This window comes from Chelonoidis abingdonii, chromosome 9, assembly GCF_003597395.2.
Source record: "Chelonoidis abingdonii isolate Lonesome George chromosome 9, CheloAbing_2.0, whole genome shotgun sequence".
Lineage (NCBI taxonomy): Eukaryota > Metazoa > Chordata > Testudines > Testudinidae > Chelonoidis > Chelonoidis abingdonii.
In genome coordinates, this window is record NC_133777.1 from 43,642,291 (window position 1) to 43,664,606 (window position 22,316).

Here is a 22,316-nt window from a genome sequence, read left to right on the forward strand (position 1 = left end):
ATAGTAGCCTCAATACTATCTGGTGGCAGCGAAATAAGATCCAAGCTGGGTATAAGCTTGGGGGAGGTTCACAGTAAACACTCAGATGTTGAACTCTAAGTCCAGATTTGAGACAGACGTTTACCACAACATCACACAGTTCATCAGGGGCCATATGTTGTACATGTGATAAAATTGCATGTCTGACCACCTCACCTGTACTTTGTCCAAATAATAAATCTCTGTGTGACTATTCACATTTTTTAACTGAGCTGCCATAGTTTTATGATGTTTATACAACTAGAAATGTTACTTCCCTTCCATAATGAGGGAACTGCCCTGAGGTGTAGGATGATTCATATCATGTGGCACAAAGACTGAAAATGGGAGCTATCCACCATTCACAAGCAGAATCCCACCTTTCCAAGATATTACACCTTCTCCTAGCCCTGGAAGGCCCCAGGAAATCAAACCTTAAAATCGCAACATCATTATGTGCTGAAGAACTATTTTAGGTCAAAGTATTTTAGGTCATTTTAAAAGGCTTCTAAACATTTTGTTATAATCCTCTGAGTCCTGCACAGTTGGGCTCATGATACTAAGATACCTCATAGCTTTCCCTCTAACTTCTCTTCAGTATCACATCCTTTGGCTTCATTCATTCTGCTTGGACTCCCTTTAACGTTTCCTCCCCATCTAAGGTGACGATTGGTCTTGTTCCAGAACTGCTCTCTTTCCTCCCCTGCATGTATCTGTATGTGTGTGTATATTACGTGGACTCTTCCTCCTGTGTCCCCGCAGGTGTGTGTATACATATTACACACTTACACACACACACGTACCTGAGGGGACATAGGAGGAAGAGCCCACGTAAGCTCAAACTTCTCCAGAAGTGCAGCTGCTTTGGTCTCTCTCCCTCCAAATCCCACTTCTAGCAATCTGTTGTTGAGGAGAAATAATATTCAACAGCTGAACTAGTAGAGGTAGCGAGTGAAGAAGAGAAAGAGCCAATGCTAATAAACTGCTGTTGAATTCAATCACTACTGAGTTAGCAGCCAGTTCTTGGCGGAAAAGACCCATCCCACTCAACCACTGCTACCAAGGATTGGGTGGCAGTCCCTCGGTCAGACCAAGCTCTGAACAAAACTATCAGTTACAGCTCTCATCTTTTCAAGATAGATTTATTCTCCACTGTGAAAGCTATCTTCAGGTTCCATATTGTCACCCAACACCACAGTATCTGAATGCCTTCCACATAAAATCAACAGCAACAGTGACATCCCTAGGACCTCATGGATGTATTACTCAGATGAATTATAGAATCCAAAATAATCAGCTCATATTTCTCATTAATTTCTAATGGGCAGATTAATCTAATTAGTTATCAAAGATGAAAAAGACCTCTGAATCTATTGCATCACCTCAACAGAGCAGGATTGTTCTCCAGAGTACATTTTCTAGTGCTGTCTCCAGTCTAGTCTTATATGGGCCAAGCAATTCAGTTCTTCTTGGGATATTATTCCACAGCCTAATAGATCCTGCTGCTGATAAATTTTGCCTAATATTCGGGTTAAATATTGCTTCTTTTTTCCCCCTTTTTCTTTTTAACATTTCATTTCTACTAGTTGCATCTTCTTATATTCCCCTAAAAAATCCCTCTATCTCCTTGGCTCCCTAAGAACTGAAAACAGCGAGTTAACAATTTAGTTACCTGGAGCAAAACTGAAAAGTCACAAGTTAACTGATAGTTTTAAAAATCTAGTAAAATGCTTGTGGCAAATGGTGCTGAACCTCATGGCTCTGATATTGGAATCCAGTCCTACACATTAAAACCCCCATCCCCAAACACACTGCAGCCAAAGCAAACAGTATTCAGTCTGGTAATTCCTGGAGCCATATTTTCCTTCAACGTTTTCAATTTGAAATCTTCCTATTCTAAGACAGAGTTTTAGTAGCTACAAGCCTTTGCGTTTTAAAAAAAGTGTGCTATGTGTGATGGGCATGTTGCCAAATAGCAAATCAATAGCTTCTGCAGTTTGTTATTTCTCTGCATGTCACGTGGAATACAGCTGACTAAAGCATTTTTCAAAAAGCACCCCCTTGCTATTCTCAGGTCCAACTAAAACAGAAACTTGAACTGAATACTCAATGGTTGATTACTAATGTTTTTTTTTCCCTACTTCACAGTGATAAAGGTAAAATATGCACATACCTAAAATGTACTGCCAGCCTTTAAAAGCAACCTCACGAGAGGAAGATATTCCATATGAGGGAAGAAATATCTTTTTTAATAATGCAGTTTCTCTCTAAATGTCATATGTAGGGCCCTACCAAATTCATGGCAATGAAAAACATATCATGGACTGTGGAATCTGGTCTTGTGTGCGCTTTTACCCTATACTACTCAGATTTCAAAAGAGAGACCATCATTTCTCAAATTAGGGATCCTGACCCAAAACGGATTTGCAGGAAGGGTTGCAAGGTTATTTGAGGGAGTCACGGTATTGCCACCTTTACTTCTGCCGCTGCCTTCACAGTTAGGTGGCTGGAGAGTGGTGGCTGTTGGCTGGGCACACAACTCTGAAGGCAGCACAGCCACCAGCAACAGTCCAGAAATAGGGGTGGCAGTTATCACAAAATCCTCCTACCCCCGTCCCTCGCTACAATAACCTTGTAACCCCTTCACAACTCCTTTTTGGGTCAGGACTCCTACAATTACAACACCGTGAGATTTCAGATTTAAATAGCTGAAATCATGAAATTTATGATTTTTAAAATCCTATGACCATGAAAGTCACCAAGATGGACCGTGAATTTAGTAGGGTCCTAGTCATATGTGAAGGGCTGTTCACACCATAGCAGTATTGTGGTGAAGAATATTGCACATCTGTGGTCCTTTAAATACTGCAGGTAATAACTAGGGCTTCAATCAATTCATATCGTGTTAGTGAACTGCTTATTACTATTTTTTATTGCTGTGATTCAGACACAAAATGTAACTTGTCTTTTGAGTTATTTTGCACTGTGATGCACAGATGGTCACAAAATTTATGATTTTAGGATTTCCATGAAGGTTTTTCAGATTGCTAGAGTTCTCCATCTAGGATATAGGAATAGTAATACATACTTTTGGATAAAATCTTAGCATACTGGATGATGAGAAAGATCTTGCAGGCATTGCGGTTAATTCTCTAAAAACATGTGCTCAATGTGCTGTCAAAAAAGCTAACAGAATGTTAGGAACCATTAGGAAAGGGATGGATAATAAAACAGAAAATATTATAATGCCACTATATAAACCCATCATATACCTCCACCTTGAATACTGCATGCAGTTCTGGTCTCCCCATCTCAAAAAATATATATTAGAAATGGAAAAGTACAAAGACAGGCAAGAAAAGCTATTAGGGGTATGGAACAGCTTCCATATGAGGAGAGATTAAATAGACTGGAACTGTTCAGTTTAGAAAAGAGACAACTAAGAAGGGATATGATAGAGGTCTATAAAATCAAGAATGATGTGGAGAAAGTGAATAAGAGTTATTTACCCCTTCACATGGCACAAGAACCAGGCATTGGTTTAAAGCCAAGTAGGTTTAAAACAAACCAGAGCCACCCAGAGGATTCAGGGGGCCTGGAGCAAAGCAATTTCGGGGGCCCCTTCCATAAAAAAAGTTGCGATACTACAGTAACACGTACTTGGAAATGTAAAAAATAACCAGTGAAATACATTCAAAATTAATTTTTAATCATTTGAAAATACACAAAATACATTATTTAAAAACATTAAATGCTTTAATGGTATGTATACATTTGCAATTACATAATGCTTCTTATGAAATCATTTTTTTACAAATTGTTCTGAACATTAATTATACAGCTGCAAATTTTCTCCTCACTTTTATTTTGGCTAATTCATTAATAACGTCATCAAAATGTATGTCTTTGGCCATTACATATTCTATTCTCAAAGTGAGCAAATGGTTCAGCCTTTCTTCCCTGACCGCTGAACGCAAACGATTTTTAATCAATTTTAGCTTACTAAATGCACGCTTTCCCGATGCTACCAACATTGGCAACACTGTTAGTAGGCGTAAATAAATAAAAATCTGAAACACATTTTCCAACCCTTTTTTGAAGAGAGAGCATTAAGAAGTGTAAGTGTAGAGGTTATATGTCCATCAACCCTTAAGTTGGAGTCTTCTTTTATTTTGTAAAAGATTCTAAGTTCCTCTTTAAGATCTTCTCTCTGGAGGTCTTTTGGATATGCTGTGGCCAAAGTGTCAACAAAATTTTCTATAGAAGATTCATCCACTTTATCTGGTGCACGCAAAATGAGTGAAAATAAATTTGAGACTTCAGCCATTCTTTCCCCAAGACCGCTTAGTTCTGATAGAAGCAAATCCATTGTCGGGAAGAACATTTGTACTTTGAACTGAATATCAGGAGAGTCAAATGTATAGTCTGCATCCCCTGTGTCGTCAAAGAATCACTTGTTCTTCCGGATCCTTGAGTCACTTTTCATTTTTGGGTCAATGCCGAGGCTTGAAGCGAATTGTTTGGCTTCTTCAAAAAAAAATTGGCCAAGAATCTTTCATTGTTTGAATTTTTAGCTTCCTCTTCTATTGTTAATTTGGCGCTTTGTAGGACCTTGTTCTTATCATCAATACACTGAAGCACTTTAAACTATATTGTAGTAAGAAGTACAAATTCAAACGACTTAAGCCACTTAATCGGTCAACATCTGCCTGGATTTCGGGAGGTAAATGAAGCTCCTCTTCAATTTTAATTAAACTTTCCAGTATGCCTATGTGATTTTTAATTAGGGGCCGAACAGCATCAGCTCTTGCACTCCATCTAGTTTAGGTACAGAGTGAAGAGATATATTGCAGGGCTCTGCAAAAATTTCCATCTCGCAGGGCTAAGAGCAAATACTTTATAGAGTTTCTGAACATTTCCAAAATATGTTTTTACCTCTACACTGGTTTCCATAGCGTGGGTGCCACAGAGGTTCAGCGTGTGAGTGCTGCATGGAGAAAAATAAGCTTCCAAAATTCTTGTCTTTACTCTCTGAAATTTTCCTGACATGTTTGAGGCACTGTCATATCCCTGCCCTCTGCACCAAGATAGTTCTAAGTCACATTCTTTTAAAAACCTCTATCTGTTCTGCTATATCTGTGCCAGTCTTCTTTTCAAAATCTACTAGTTTAACAAATCTTTCATGCACATCCTAATTTCCATTTTTTTTGCATCACATATCTGAGAATAAAAACTAACTGCTCTATGTGTGAAACATCAGGTGTACCATCAGCAACAATGCTGAAATATCGGGCTTTTCTTACAAGAACAGAGTTTAAAACTTTCTCCCTACACAGTTTCAAGAACTCATTCTGACTACACCATGACAGGTAGTGAGCCTGCATTCTTCCACCAGACTCTCTGCACTGAGATACCATCTCTAGATGATATTTCATGTCAGTATTGTACCTGCTCACATGCTTCAGTATTGACAAGAAAAGCTCACAGTCGTCATAAACAACAGTAGAATAGCTACCACAAAATGGCAGATCATTCTTTGCTAGGAAAAGAATTAGGTCAACAATCGCAGATAACATTTTAAGCTGTTTTTTCTCCTCCTGTTTAATACTATGCTGTGAGGTTGCATCAATGCCTCTTATCACTGAGTGTCTGAAATAATTCCTTCAACTTAATGTAATTGCTCAAATGTAAAGCATTTTCTTCATGACTCTTCATTTTCTCGTAAATCTTTTTCCAATTATCAGCAATTCCATCATTGACAAATTTTGAATGATGTAATTGGTTAGTTTGAGTTTCACTTCTGTAGAGACTGCAGGGGAAACAAAATATTGCTGCAGCATCTTTACTCCACACCATCCAGTCTCTTTCAATACATTCATCATTAATCAGATGTTAGAAAAAACTGTTATTGGCAATTTCCTGCCAAAAGAATCACAAGGAAAGTTTTCAGGCTTATGTGGTGGACCCTTCAATACAATAAGATCTCTCTTCTTTATATCTAGGTAATTCCAAGAGGCTGGGTCATTACTGCACAACTCTTCTTCGTCATTCCCATCTACAACAGCAGGACTAGTCGACTGTACCAGTTTCTCAGTTATAGCAGTGTTACCGCTGTGTTCTCCATTGTCTATCCAAAGAGGCTGGATTTCCTTCTCTTTCTTCACAACAACTATAACACTATTTTCTGAATGTGGTAATATTTTGGATTCCTCATACACCGCCTTTTCTTTTTCTCTTACACCACCACTTTCACTTCTCACCTCTGAAGAGCCTTGAATGTCAGCATCACTCAACTTAGTCAACTGACTTGACTTGGATTGTGCCTGAAGAAATTTGTGAAGAGTTATTTTTCCCTTTTCTTCTTGTGTCTGTCTAGCTTTCTTCTGCTTTCTCGTCTCAAATCCTGAAAGATATGTATGTTTCATTTTTCTAACCCCTACGATCATTGACTATGTGATGAAACCTGCAAACAAATTCATTCCCTTGGTATCTTTCATTTTGTTAGTAGTGTGATGCTCTACCACATAATGCTTTATGGGAATATAACTGTAAAATGATCTACTGAATCTATCTATGCTACATATGCTATGTAACATAGCTATATAAAGGTTATGATCTACTGAATCTATTAATCCTATCTGCACGCACATATTATTTTTGTATTCGACGTTATAAATATTGGCTGCGTACTGGCTTGATTTCTAAATAACCTTAGTAAAGCATTTGGTCAGTTCCTGGAGAAAGGAAAGTTGAAGTTAAGTACCTAATCAAGAGACACTTAAAGGACAATGAATCTTGGAATGCTCCAATCCACATAAGAAATCTACTTGAGGATGTTCAAGGTAGCATGTAAACAATGGATGCTACCTGTAAAAACTGAGAGTCATGCATGGACATGTGACTTGCCCAGGTAATTCCTAAACTCCACCTTGGAGCTGGACTGTGCATAGGAGTGAGGAGAAGGTCTCCACCCACAAGAAAAAGTCTATTTAAACCTCTGGGAGACCCCTCCACGGTGGTCTTCAGCTGGCTAAAGAGAGAACCTCCCTATCCCCCAGGATACTTGAAAGAAACTGGAACAAAGGACAGTGTGCAAGGGGTGTGAGTGATTGCTGGACCCAGGGTATGTCTACACTATGGGATTATTCCGATTTTACAGAAATCGATTTTTGGAAACAGACTGTATAAAGTAAAGTGCACACGGCCACACTAAGCACATTAATTCAGTGGTATGCGTCCATGTACCGAGGCTAGCATCAACATCTGGAGCGTTGCACTGTGGGTAACTATCCCATAGCTATTCCATAGTTCCCGCAGTCTCCCCCACCCATTGGAATTCTGGGTTGAGATCCCAATGCCTGATGGGGCCAAAAATTTGTTGCGGGTGGTTATGGGTAAATGTTGTCAGTCAATCCTCCCTACGTGAAAGCAACGGCAGACAATCATTTTACACCCTTTTCCCTGGATTTCCCAGGCAGACGCTATAGCACAGCAACCATGGAGCCCATTCAGTCTTTTTTCATTGTCACCGTATGTCTACTGGATGCTGCTGACACATGCGGTACTGCAGCGCTACACAGCAGCATCCCCTTGCCTTTGGAAGTTAGCAAAGACGGTTACCAGCCATACTATACCATCTGCTGCTGTCATGAGTGCTCCTGGCAGGCCTCGGTGAGGTCGGTCAAGAGAGCCTGGACAAAAATGGGAATGACTCCTCCGGTCATTCTCTTCTTTAATGGAGAGTCAGTCCTGCCTAGAATATCAGGCAAGCCTACTAAAGAACCAGAGAGGCAAATGGCCGCTCGGGATCAGAGCCCCAGAGATCCTGCAGAAATCATGCCATTCTAGGGGGTGCCCCTGCAACAACCTCACCCATTGCTTCCCTCCTCCCCCCTCTCTCCTGGGCTACCGTGGCAGTTATCCCCCCATGTGTGTGATGAAGTAATAAAGAATGCATGAATAAGAAACAACACTGACTTTATTGCCTCTGCAAGCAGAGATCAAAGGCGAGGGGGGTCATTGCTACATGAAGTCGAGTGAACACCATTTGCACTTGCTCAGCCTACAGCTGAAAATGGGAATCTATGATAAGCACTAGGAAAGAAACACAGCAGGACTGAATTTCCATTTGTATGTGGATCTTTGGTTGACACTGGTAAGATACAAAATGTCCCAGGGATATGTTTGTTGGGGGACAGTTCTAAACAGCAGCTTAAATTTTTTTATTGCAGGCAAAATGTAGAGGTCTAAGTATCTGATTGTGAGCCCTTTAGCAAGGAGTAGGCTGGGTAGGCACACACGTGGTGCTGCTGACTGGGAGAGCAGTCTGAGGCCAGAAGCCTCCAGCTGCCAATGATATTCCAGGCAGGATTGAATCTCTCCATTAACAAAACTTAAAGAAGGATGACCTGGAGTCCTTCCCATTTTTGCCCAGGCGCCCCCGGCCGACCTCCCGAGGCCAGCCAGGAGCACCCACGGGACGATGACGACGGATACCAGTCCTCCTGTACCGTCTGCAAGGCAAGCAAGGCAAGCAAGCGGATGCTTGCTGTGTAGCAGCTGCAGCAACATGTTCTGAAGCAGCATCCAGTACACATACAGTGACAGAAAAAAGGCGAGAAACGATTTTTTTCCCTTTGCTTTCACGGGGGGCAGGGGGGTGGATAGGACAGGCCTGACGACATATATACTTGGAACAATCTGTGACAATGTTTTTGACTTTTCAGGCTTTGGGAGCTCAGCCCAGAATTCAAATGGTTTTCGGAGCGTGCAGGAACTGTGGATACTACAGTCGTCAGTCGCCCTCCTCCGTGAGCGTCCATTTGATTCTTTGGCTTTCTGGTACACTTGTTTCAGGTCCTCAAGTTTCACGCAGCACTGTGTTAGTCCCTGTTGTGGCCTCTCTGTCCATCATGGTCTTTGGAGATTTTTCAAATGTTTTGGCATTTCGCCTGTTGGAACGGAGTTCTGATAGAACAGATTCATCTCCCCATACAGAGATCAGATTCAGTGTCTCCAGTACGGCCATTTGCGGAGCTCTTTTTTGATTCTAGGACTGCATGGACACCTGTGCTGATCAGTGCTCCATGCTGGGCAAACAGGAAATAAAATTCAAAAGTTTGCGGGGATTTTCCTGTCTACCTGGCCAGTGCATCCGAGTTCAGATTGCTGTCGAGAGTGGTCACAATGGTGCACTGTGGGATACTGCCCAGAGGCCAATACCATTTAATTGCGGCCACACTAACACTAATTCGAAATGACAATGTCAATCTCAGCGCTACTTCCCTTGTCGGGGAGCAGTATAGAAATTGATTTTAAGAGCCCTTTATATCGATATAAAGGGCTTCGTTGTGTGGACAGGTGCAGGGTTAATGTAATTTAATGCTGCTAAATTTGAGATAAACTCATAGTGTAGACCAGGCCCCAGGCTAAAAGGAGATTAGTCTGTAAAAGGGAGCATTCTGGAACTGGTGAGGATCTTATCTGTATTCAGTTTGATTAGACATAGATTTGCGAATTTTATTTTATTTTGCTTGATGACTTACTTTGTTCTGTCTGTTACTACTTGGAACCACTTAATTAACTCAGAATATGTATTAATACCTGGGGGAGCAAACAGCTGTGCATCTCTCTCTATCAGTGCTATAGAGAGCGAACAATTTATGAGTTTACCCTGTACAAGCTTTATACAGGGTACAACGGATTTATTTGGGTTTAGACCCCATTGGGAGGTGGGCATCTGAGTGTTAAAAACAGGAAACTGCTGTTAGCTGCTTTCAAGTAAAACTGCAGCTCTGGGGCAAGTAATTCAGACCCCGGATCTTTGTTGGGGCAGATGGCAGGGAAAGCAGGGCTAGAAGTAGTCTGGGCACATCAGGTGGCAGCTCCGAGGAGGTTTCTGTGATCCAAACCTTCACAGGTAGTTAATTGAAAAATTCCTTATGTACCCGGTGTGTTGCGGAACAATTTGAACTGCGACAGAAATTAAGATAGTTGTTGAAGTACCTGTCACGACTATCGTACACAGGAGGGAGAGTATCTTGCAAAATGTGTGCTCTAAATTTTACTTTATATATCACTTTGTTATGCTTTGGCAACGCCACGAAGCATTGCCCACATAGGTGTGCACACCACATTTCATTAGAGTGCGCACCCAGGGAATTTTATTTATTTATTTTAAAGGTGAACATTTATTGAATACTCAATCATAAAGGACATTTTTATTAATCCAACAAATTAAAGAAATTAAAATGTAACTAAAACTTAATTTTTTAAATTAACAACTAAACTTTACTTAAAAAATGAGACACAAAATACCAAATTTTTGCTGTAGTGATAACCAGGCGTATACACAGATGCAGTCAATTTTCATGATCTTTATCTTTAACCAGATAATGAGCTAACCCAAATTGACCAAAACAGATTAAGGTTTCTTCATCTTCCTGCCTCAGAGAATGAGACATCGCTCACCAGGTGTTATGGATTTAAATTCCTCAATCACGTCATTGTAATGAACTGACTAAGCCAATTCTTGTTCAATGTACAAAATCATGAGTGAGTTGAGGCACTGTTGGGACATTGTACTTCTTAGTTTATTTTTCACATGTGCTAGTTTCAAAAAGGCTCTTTCACTTGAACAGCTTGTCTGCTCCTTTTCTTATCTTAACAACGAACCAATCCATATTTAAAATTAAAAGGGGTATCATATGATTGAACTAAAACGTAAAGCCACAGGCTTGTTATGCTATTTCAGCAGAGTACACGTGACAAAGATTACAAACACTGTAGACACTGTGCTGGGCATGCCTGACACGGCCACTTACATAGGTCAAAGAGTTTTCTAGAATAGTAGTTGGAGGGTAGGGGAAGACCATGGTAATGCGGCACGGCAGTAGTGGGGACAAATGCTGCAAATGAACTTGGGCTTTCTATATAGATCGTATCATGTGATTAAATTAAAACTCAAAGCCACTTCTTATTTTCAGACATTAGGGCAGGTGTGGGCAAACTTTCTGGCACGAGGGCCATATCGAGGTTCCAAAATTGTAGGAAGGGCCGGGTAGGGAAGGCCCCGCCACCTATCCGACCCCCACCCACTTCCCGCTCCCCAACTGACCCCCCTCAGAATCCCTGACTGCCATCCCCGACACCTGCCTCCCAACCACAAACCTGGGACCCCACCCCCACCACAACCTCCTGCTTCCTGTCACCTGACTGCCCCGACCCCTACCCCTACCCATCCCCCGCTGAGTCCTGACAAACCCCTGGAATGCTCACAATCCAACCCCCCATTTTCCGTCCCAACTGCCCCCCCCAGAACCTCTGCCCCACCATTCCTTGTCCCCTGAGTGTTCCTGGGGCTCCCTGCCCCTTATCCAACCCTCCCTCAATCCCTTACCATGCCGCTTATCCCCACCTCCCCCCATCCCAGAGCCTCAGCGAGCCACGTCCAGGACCAGCCCTGGACAGTGCTGCAGTGGCAAGGCTCCGGTGGGACCTGAGCTCCTGCCACTCGGCCCGCTGGAGCTTGCAGCCCCACCCCCTTACCACATGGCTCTGAGCGGGAGGAGCTCAGGTCCCGCCAGAGCCACACTGCTGCAGCGCTGTCCAGGGCTGCTCCTGGACATGGCGCGCTGAGGCGCCGGAGGAAGGTGGAGATGGGGCTGGAGGGAAGCCTCAGACATTCTCGTGGGGGCCCTGAAACAAACATGAGGAAGTACTTCTTCACACAACGCAGAGTGAACCTGTGGAATTCATTGCCAGGGAATGTTGTGAAGGTCAAAAGTGTAATTGGGTTCAAACAAGAATTAGATAAGTTTCTGAAGACTATGTCCATCAATGCCTATTAGTCAAGATTATCAGAGACACCATACTCAATAAAGCATGGAACAACAATTTTGGAGAATTGTAATTGTGGGATCCACCTTTTTTCCTCTCACAGCCATGACTTACTCCTGTGGCTGAGGTTAAAGCCGTGTGTTTTTGTTTTGTTTTTTTACTGTGCTGTAGATATTTCAGTGAGATTTTGTAATCTCTCCTCATGCCAACTGATCCAGCAGCAGCTTGAGGACAAAACACCATGTAAGGCTCATCAGCAACAATGTGTTTTATATTATAACAGGGTTTCACTAGTCTTTACTAAATATCTTAGCCCATGGCTAGTGACCATGTTGAAAACTGATTTTGCAATCTCAGACCCCATTTATTCAACCAGTCTTTTAAAGAGCGATAAGTACATGCTCTCCAGAATGAACATTGTTTATTTACCAAATTTCAATGTTACCAGTGTACAAAATGAGATGTGAACTGGAGGGCAATACATTTTTTCAATGGAAATGGCAGAATCTGTATTCAAACTTAACCCTACCACCACCACCACCAAACACTCATCTGAGAACAGATATATCACGATCCTTTCAGACAAAGAAAGAATACCTGAAAGTTGTAGTATAAAAAAGGAATGAACTGCTCTGAAAGCTCCTCACTCACAGTATTTGTTGTCATGAGTCACGCAAGAAGAAAGATTTTTGATCAGAGTGTAAAAAAGAATAAATAATTTTTTAAACTCTCTAAGCCGAATAAAGTCATACAATGGTTTTATTATTAGCAGCAGATTCTTTCTCAGACCGTATCTATACTAAAAAAATTGTAATTATTTTACACTGGTGCAATGGTACCAAGGCTACCAACAGTAAGCTATAACACAGAGCAACCATTTTTCCTAGTGTAGAAATACCCTCAGTGCCAGCTCAGTGGCACAGCAGCAATATGCTTATCTGTCATGGAGAAGAGCCCATTTGAACAGGACAAAGGCAGAACATGGAGTTTAACATGTTTAGTCACATGGGGAGGAGAAAATTCTGGTCAGGTGGGTGAGCAGCACATTCCAAGCGAACTAATTATCGAAAGAGATTAGTGGATGCAATGGCGGAGGCTGTGTCCTGCCTGCTTGGTGGTAGGATGAGAATCACTCTGGGTGAAATAATTGGGGAGATGGGAGGAAAAAGTCTCCTCCTGAATGATAGCATAGTCTTAGTTTATGTTCCAATTCCTGGGCAAGGGCATGCTGCCAGAAATAAGCTCATTATAGCTCTGAATCTAAAGCTTTTGGCAACCCAGCTATAGCAGTATTTATGTGCCTGTGTTTTACAGCCTGGTTAGTATATTTCACTCATGCTTATCTGGTAAAGCATACTTCAAGGCTATCGTGAATCATCACGAGCTAAATCTTCTTCAGTAATTTGGAACAGTTGGTTTAAAAATAAATAAAATATAGCAAGCAAGAAATCAACTAGAAAGTCTTTGTCCAAGTCAGAAATCTAACACTTAACCCTTTCTGACCCATTCCCTTACTGGACTGTCAACAATATCCTGATTGGCATTCTTCCCATTTATACTTATTTTTATTTGCCTCAAAGTTGACAGCCCATTAGTGAGAAGATTTTTGAATCTGATTCAGTCTCAAACAGACTCTCTTGATATACAGCACAATGAAAACTGTAGTTGTAAGAGAGGATATACCTGCAATCTGTATCAGGAGAGGTTGGCTACGAACAGTTGGAAGCAGCATTTTCTTTAGGTGGAACAAAGGATTATATAAAAAAAACAGATTCCCACTAGATAATCTACATTATGTGATGGGTCATACAGGATTACACCACATAACGCTGTAAGGCTAAATATCGTATCACTTTTGTGCTGGACTCTCACCCAAGTCATGAAAGTATTTGCTGCCATGAAAGTATTCTGTAAAAATCAGTATTGTATCACATTGTGGAATGTAGCAGGCATGGCATATGTCACTGTTAAATAGCATTCTCACACATGGGATTCTGAAACAATTACAAGAAAATTTCTCACTGCTTACCAGAAAATGTCCTTTCTTCCCATAGGAAGCTCTAAATACCCTAGCAATGGTACAAACACCCAAGCATATCCCATTGCCCGGGATTTTCCACCTGCATCATGCTATGAAGATAGAACCAAACTCATCTATCAGAGGCAGAGGGGAGTGCCCACTGCTATGCCACAAAGAATCTTCCATATTGAGGTAATTATCACAGCCAAGACTACTTGTGTTTCAGCGTAAAAGGAATCAAATAACTGTGAGGCTACGAATACCTTCCTGAAAAATGTCCTACTACAGATCATGCAAATATTATCACATCTTCCAATATCCACCTCTGCCCAATCTTAATCCATAATCTAGAAACTAATTCCCCAAGTGTGAATTGGATTTGTGGACTTTCCTACTAGATGGAAAAAAATTCTCAGCTAAGTATAAAAACATGTTTCCATTTTTCTGTGCAGTCAGGTCCACAGAGTCTAAAGCAGGATTTTTTTAAGTAGTGTGGCTTCAGGGAGGGCAAAAGGAAAAGTTAATCGTGTCTACATACAACATTTATAGTCAGTCTCTCCTCACTGAGGAGCGACTGCTTGCAGGAACCTTTCAGCAGAATACAGCATCCACTGATGCTTGTTGAATTTTTGAAGACGTGAACTGATGACCATGTAGCCATCCTGCAAATCTTTTGCTACGAGATCTTGCATAGGATCCTTCTGCTCTCAGACAGTGTGTCCTAAACTTGCAAAGGGGTACAAGGCATTTGGACTTGTACGCCTCTGAAATTGCCCATCTTACTGATCCAGAAAAGCATGATTTAAAAGCCCCCCTTCCCTTGGCAGATGGATGGTAGCAAACTAATAGGGCATTGTTCAGAAGCTAAGCCAGGAAGGGTTTCAAGAGCACTCCTTCCTGTCTGAGTGCAACAATCAGGACCTTTGCATATATCAGGGGCAGAGGGAGGAATATTGAGGTGTTGCAAGCTACATAGCAGAATGTAGGAATTCCCAGTGTGATGACCACATCTAGGATCTCTTTTGTGAAACAGGCAGAAGCTGCTGTGGCTTTTAGGGCTACAGAGGCTGCCTTGAAATTTCACCTCAATGAGGTATCAATTCTAGGGTGTCCTTCAGCAAAAAGCCCCTTTAGCAAGGACAAGAGGGTCCAGAGGAAGATGTAGAACTTGCAACAAACTGCCTCAGAAGTGTTTCAAATTATTCAGTGCTACATAGCTTATCTTAAGTGTCCTCTTCTTGGGGCACAAGCAAGAGAAGCCAATCTGTGCCTTTCCCTTTTCGCCAGGCTTGTCTGGCATTTCAGGGCCTCTTGTGGTGCTGCAGAGGCACAGAATTAAACTTGTCTGCTCTGCCTGGTATGTACAGGTTTGGTTCTGTCCTCAAAGAAGCAAGTATGCTGAAGGCACACTGGACAAAAACCTGGCTCCACTGAAGTCAATGGCAAAATTCCCATTAATCTCAACAGTCAGGATTTCAAACATAGTGAGGACCTGTGGACCTGCATGCATAGAAAAATGAATACTTTAAAGTTATGTAATGAGCTTTCATTATATTTGATTAAATGCCACTGATGAACATACTATCTAGCAATATAGGTGTTAGCATAATAATTCAATAATAAGTTTAGGGACCTGAAGTCCCTTAGAAAGACTCAAAGATCTACATAATGTCCCCATGTACTGAATTTTGCATTGACTCTGGTTTAGCTAAAATCTGTGCAAAATCACATACAGAGAGCGTTCTTCCTATTGGCCATAAATTCAAGACTCTGCTCGTGAATTGTTCATTTCACAACTTGAAATAACTCGCTCTTAAAAAAATCTGTTCTTGATCTGTTCAGCCTGTGTAGGGCTGCTGGATACCAAACAACAGGTGATTGGAAATGTCTTTTTCCACCTTTGGCTAGCTAGGAGGCTATACCTTTTCTATCAAACGTGGATGTAGCAACACTGGTCCACACCTTGCCACTTCTAATGCAGCATGATTTACCTAGGATTGCAGGAGACATCCTGCAACTTGTTAGGGAGCCTACCTACCACACAATACAGTCATACAAGAACACAACATATTGGGTCTCTGAGTTTTATGGCTCCCCATTCAGTAACAAAACTGTTTCTTGGGGTTTTTTCCCCCTAATTTTTAAAGTCCTCAGTGGATTATGGCCAAGATATCTTAAAGAACCATTTTTCCTCCATGACACACCTTGACAGCTCTGGATCAGTCACAACAAAACTCTCCAGAGTCTGAACATTCTTGGCTGCAGGACCTTGACCATCAGAAATTAGAATGAGCCAGAGTCTTGGCACCTTTTGGACACAATACATGACCAAGTGGTTTGTACAAGCCCTCCTGTAATAATGGCAATGTAATGGCTGCCTCTGCTTTGCCTTAAAAACACAAGTGAGAGAAACCCCACCCTCACTGGAAAGCAGTAAAGACACTGGAGGAAGGAAGAGTGTGAACTTTGAATAAATGTGGCATCTAGATAGCATGGCAGAGAGTCCACATAAGGGCGAGAGAGAGACTTCTTATTTGGGGAACCTCAGAGCGCACACATAGAAGACAAATGTACAACAGTTGAGGCCTTCAGGATCCTCACATGAACTATGTGTGCTTCTAAGTTCAGAGCTGGCCCAGAATGGAGGAGTCATTTGACATAAGAGATCTAGGGCATGATGGCTTTTATAGATAATCACTAGTAAAAAATACATCTTAGATTTCAAATATGACTAAATCCATTAAAGCACAAATTCATACATAAAAAAATTACACTGTAATTGAAAAACTCCAAGTCATTAAGGTATAACGTGTCTATGCAAATTGTCATTTGCAGCATGCAGTGAATATTCAGACCTACCTGCTCTAGTTTAAAGATGTGTTGGTTAAAGTAGTGCTGTAAGCGTTCATTAGCAAAGTTAATGCAGAATTGTTCAAAGCTGTTATTTTCATAATCTTCAAACCCAAAGATATCAAGTACTCCAATGGACAAAGTCTGTAAAACAAAACAAAGTATGCTGCTTAGAAAAATCCGATCAATTAATGTACTGTGAGAACATCATTCATGATAGAAAGCATACAAACAGAATGAAATCTATTGAGTATAACGATCTGTAATCACTGCTGTAACTATTAATATTATTCCACGATGAGGGCTGTACATAAATCAAGGAGACAATACATAATTTTAGGTACCAAGTTAGTTGTGATTTACTAGAAGGAAATACTTCAATGTACTTTCTTTTGAAGAGATACACTAAATTCCCTTCTGTTTGTAGTACTCCCTCCCACACTGAGCTGACAGCACACTTTTTGGTCTAAATAATAATGTGCTCATCTGGCTTTCACTTACAGCTAAATGAATTATCACCTCTTAGGGGAAATCTGAATACAGTTCCAACCTACTCCACTGGATCTAAGACGTAAAAGCTTTCACCCAATGGAAAAAATTACTTGTACCATGAAGGGTAACCCAAAGGGATGTGCTTATTTGGACTCCTTGAGTTAATTTTGTAAATGGTTACACTCCAGCTGTGAACATTTCAAAGTAAAATACACAATGGAGGGGTTTATAAATAAGTAATGCACCACAATAACTGAGGGGAAAGGACTCACTTAGGCAATGCCACAGAGCAACTCTCTATAATATCAAACCTGCATGACACAACAGATCAGAAAGTATATACAAGAAAAGCAATTTAACATTTTTGCTATGTGATTATGAAAGGTCATTCTGTGCAACTCTTCTGATGCTTTTTTTTTTTTAAATAAAATAAATGAAAAACCAAACAAAAAAACACTTATCCCCATTGCACTTTAGCAGGGGATAAAAGTGCATGTATGACATGGAAAGAGAGCAGCACCAGCAGTTCATGGTGAATTGCACACTGGAATGACCTATTACAAAGACAGATGGAAAGAAGAAAGCCTGGTTAAACCGTTACAGGAAGAGGGCTCTGGTCACACAAGAAAAAGAATTAGAACCATGGACCAAGCCTAAGCCTCTGGCAGGGGAAAAAATACATCACCACCTGTCAAAGTTACGAACCAAATATCAATCTTACTGCTCTGATCCACATGTAGAATTTTAGGAAATTCTCCCATCATTACTCTAGCACCAGTGCAGCTCCAGCAGCGCTAGCAGCAGTGGGTAATGGAACAGATTGACCACAAGTTTTTTTTACACCACTGTGGTCTGACCAGATCCCAGCAGGGTCAAATGATACAGTGGCAAAATGCTTCTTCCCTAGCTGCCATGGTGGAAGAACACTAAAATGTCAGGGTAGATACAATTGTTATGCCCAGATATAAAACCATATTTAGAGCCAATCATGCCGCTAATGGTAGTGTGGAAATGGCCTTAGATTCCAATGAACTAAATTAGTGGTTGTGTAAATAAAGTCATCTCATTGCACTGTATATCATTTTTTTGAAAGAACATTAAACAAAATCCGTGGTTATCCCTAGTCCATCTCTCCAATTCCTTTCTTCTGCCATCCCATGTCTCTGTCTCGTTTGGCATTCCAACTTCCCTGCTATCATTCCTCCTCCCCACAATTCCAACATTACAAATAGATTACATGCCTCGATCTGTTATGATATTTTCAGTAATTTGACCAAATGCCTGAAAGTTTTAATCATTTGGCCAAACATTCATGTGAAACAATAGTTTGACCAAAGGACTGAAATTTGTAGTCTCTGGACCAAATAACAGACAGAATGACTAAACACACATACATTCACTCCTCCTAGAGGATTACAAATCTTCCTGCCATTGTTCTACTCAGATATAGCAGTCCCTTTGTTCTCTATCAAGTATACCTATATACACAGTCCTGGAACGTTTACTACAGCTTAACAATAGATTGTATGATGGACTATATTTTTATTTACTGTTTTACATGTACAGACACCTTAATACAACATATTTTGAATATTCTGTGTAATAAATATAACAGCTTAAATAAAAAATGTTTTACATATATTATGCATATGTAAATAAGAACAACAGAAACATGAGACAAAAGTCAGTGTTTCAAATACAAGACCAATCTTCTAGTAGCCACTTGCACTTCCTCCTGTTTAAGTAAGGAAAGATTCTAGTGTGACGCATGCTTTTAGGGCTACAACGTGAAATATTTCACGCAAGTTCTTTAAATAGGTGATAAGTCTCTTATTTTCATGTGAAGTAACCATGCGCGCACACACGACACATGCACGCATGCACACAGGAGTGTACGTGTTAAAGAATGGCAAGAATTTTTAAAGGAAAGAATTCATGGTAAATTGCCAGCTCCAGTTGCACTCACTCTCTAATGAGCAGCATGTCAAAATCCTTTGGATTAAATTAAACCACTGTTGTGCAAGTCCAATTAACATTAAATACAAATAGATCTTTTAAGTTGCCTTCCAAAAATAATTTAATATGGAACATTTAAGCATGATCATCATTCCCTTATTTCTAATGCCTGTTAATTTACCCTAGCTGGACTGTCAATAAAATACTTATTATGGCTATTCCAGCTATAAATGAAAAAAAAATCTATTTAAAATATTCTCTTTTGATCTTGCATTAGTATTAAGGGCTCCAATGATCAGTCATATCTCCCTACTCTGAGCACCCCATGAATCTCCAACTTGTAAAGGAAAGAAACAACAATGTAAAGTTAATATCCAAAAATTCTCCTTTTAAACAAAGTCAATAGAGACATCAAGTTGAGCACACAGAATGAGCAATGCAGTATGCTACAGTGATTGTTGCACTGGACAAGACAGAAATTTTCTCAGATCTCTTCTAACACATCATCAAACGGATCAAACAATATAGCCACAGATTGCTGGCTCCCACTTTCTGTGATGCTTCAGCATGTGTGCTGTTTATAGTTTTAAAATTGGCTCCAAACTGCTTTTTGTGTTAGAAATTCTATAGCTGAGCCAAGACACTCAGATTTTAAAAAACAGTCCTTTACTTTTACAATTTCATGCAAGGGAGACTAGAGCAGAGCTCTTCAGTCAACCAGTTCATGTTCGAAATCGCTAATGAAAATGCTCTTTTGGGATGTAAATGCATCACCACGTTAAGCCACTCCCAAAAGGAATGCAGTTCTGGCTAAGTTAGTCTTGGATTTGACCAAATATCTGAAACACCACCTGTGAGTTTCACAACCACTTCCCTGTTTTCTGGTCCAAAAAGGGGAATGTAGCCTTACTGTAGCTACTCAGAATGGTTAAAAAAATATTTTCTATTTATTAAACCAGCACTTCTACATATACACTATTGTTTTTTCCCCAGAAAAGTACTCCAGAGGGGTCCGCATGAGTTGTATCATTCTATCAAGGACAAAGTTTGTCAAATACCCCAACCCAACAAGTGTATTTACTCAGTAAACAATCAAATAACTTTTCTTCTGTTGACAAAAAAGCAGTTCTTCTAATATGGATGTATTCGTGTGTGAAAACAAAAATCTCTCAGTCATCTCTGTGATAAGTGCAACACTGATAGCAGGTATAATGAAAGACTTTCTAGTTAGTTTGATTTTTGTTCTCTGATGTAAGGACCTATGGCTCGGGAAGCGCCCCCAACATCACTGGAATATGCTTAACATTTCCTTGTATGGATTTCACTTTGCATGTTCCTTTATATACATATACGTACTGCATTTTTAAACAGATGAACTGAAAATTCAGTTTACAGTACAATATTTAAATAATGAAACACAAATTCAAATAATTTGTACCTCTTAAAACTTCTGAAGTTCCTGTTTGAAGTTTGCTAGTTGCAGTCTTTATTTCAGCATAAGGTTGCCATGCAGAAAGCATGCACAGAAATAAAGAACAGTTACCTGTTCCGTAACTGGCGTTCTTCAAGATGTGCTGCTTACGTCTATTCCACAGTAGGTGTGTGTGCTCGCCATGTGCACTGGTGCTGGAAGTTTTTGTCTTAGCAGTACCTGTACTGGGGGAGCACTGCGGCGACCCCTGGAGTGGTGCCTGTATATCGTGCTATAAGGGGGACCGCGCACCCCCCCCACCCTTGGTTCCTTCTTGCCGGACAACTCCGACAGAGGAGAAGGAGGGCAGGGTGTGGAATAGACATGAGCAACAAATCTCAAAGAACACCAGTTACGGAACAGGTAACTCTCCTTTCTTCTTCAAGTGATTGCTCATGTGTATTCCATAGTAGGTGATTCCAAGCCATACCTGTTGGAGGTAGGTAGGAGTTCATGATAGGCCAGGATGGAGTACCACCCCGCCAAACCTAGTGTCATCCCTAGACTGGGAGAAGATTGCATAATGCAAAGTAAACGTGTGAACAGAGGCCCAAGAGGCCGCTCTACAAATGTCTAGGATAGGGACATGGGCTGCGCAGGCAGCTGATGAGGCCTGAGCCCTCGCAGAGTATGCCCTGATGATTGGTGGCGGGGGAACCCCTGCCAGATCATAGCACATGCGTATGCACGAGGTGATCCAGTGGGAAAGACGGTGGGTGGAGACAGGTTGCCCTTTCACTCACTCAGCCAAGGCAACAAAAAGTGGCGAAGATTTCTGGAATGTCTTGGTCCGATCCAGATAAAAGGCCAGCGCTCTACGTACATCAAGTGTATGGAGGCAGCGTTCCTCGTTGGAGGAATGGGACTTAGGGCAGAGCACAGGAAAAGAGATGCTCTGTTCCATATGGAAGGCAGAGTCCACCTTCGGAAGGAATGCTGGGTGTGGGCAGAGCTGGACTTTGTCCCTGTGGAAGACTGTATGGGGGGCTCCGAGGTCAAGACCCTGAGCTCTGAGACACGTCAGGCCGACGTGATCGCTACAAGGAAGGCTACCTTCCAAGAGAGGTGAAACCATGAACACGTGGCCAGGGGCTCAAAGGGAGGACCCATGAGTCGGGACAAAATTAGGTTTAAGTCCTACTGTGGTACAGGGGGTCTAGTGTATGGGAATGAACGGTCAAGGCCCCTCAGGAAAAGGGAGGTCATAGGATGGGAAAAGACCAAGTACCCTTGCACTGGTGGGTGGAAGGCCAATATGGCCACCAGGTGTACCCTGACGGAGGTGGGTGCCAGTCCCTGGATCCTAAGGGACAGGAGGTAGTCCAGGATAAGCTGGAGAGGCATGGAGGAAGGGGAGTCTTCCTGCTCACTCACCCACTTGGAGAACCTGGACCACTTCGCCAGCGTGGTCCAGGCTTGTGGACGGTTTCCTACTTTCCAGAAGGACCCACCTTACCTGCTCTGAACATCTGCCCTCCTCCTCGTCTAGCCACGGAGCAACCACGCTGTCAGGTGGAGCGCAGCTAGATTGGGATGGAGGTGGTGGCCCCCATCCTGGGAGAGGAGATCCGGGCAGAGTGGCAGCATCCTCGGGGGGCAGCCAAGAGGCAGAGGAGGGTCCCGTACCAGTGTTGGCGGGCTCACACTGGCGCTATGAGGATGATTTTCACT

At 41.5% G+C, this 22,316-nt stretch overlaps 1 protein-coding gene across 5 annotated transcripts in view; it reads right to left on the reverse strand.

Annotated features, from left to right (window-relative positions):
- The window catches only part of MYO9A (myosin IXA), a 451,053-nt gene that overhangs the window by 128,685 nt on the left and 300,052 nt on the right, over window positions 1-22,316 (reverse strand). For all 5 annotated transcript variants that reach the window (XM_032791130.2, XM_032791129.2, XM_032791131.2 and 2 more), the window contains one exon: window positions 16,736-16,870. In XM_032791130.2, coding sequence (XP_032647021.1) covers window positions 16,736-16,870 — 135 coding nt within the window. The remainder of the gene's footprint in view (window positions 1-16,735; window positions 16,871-22,316) is intronic.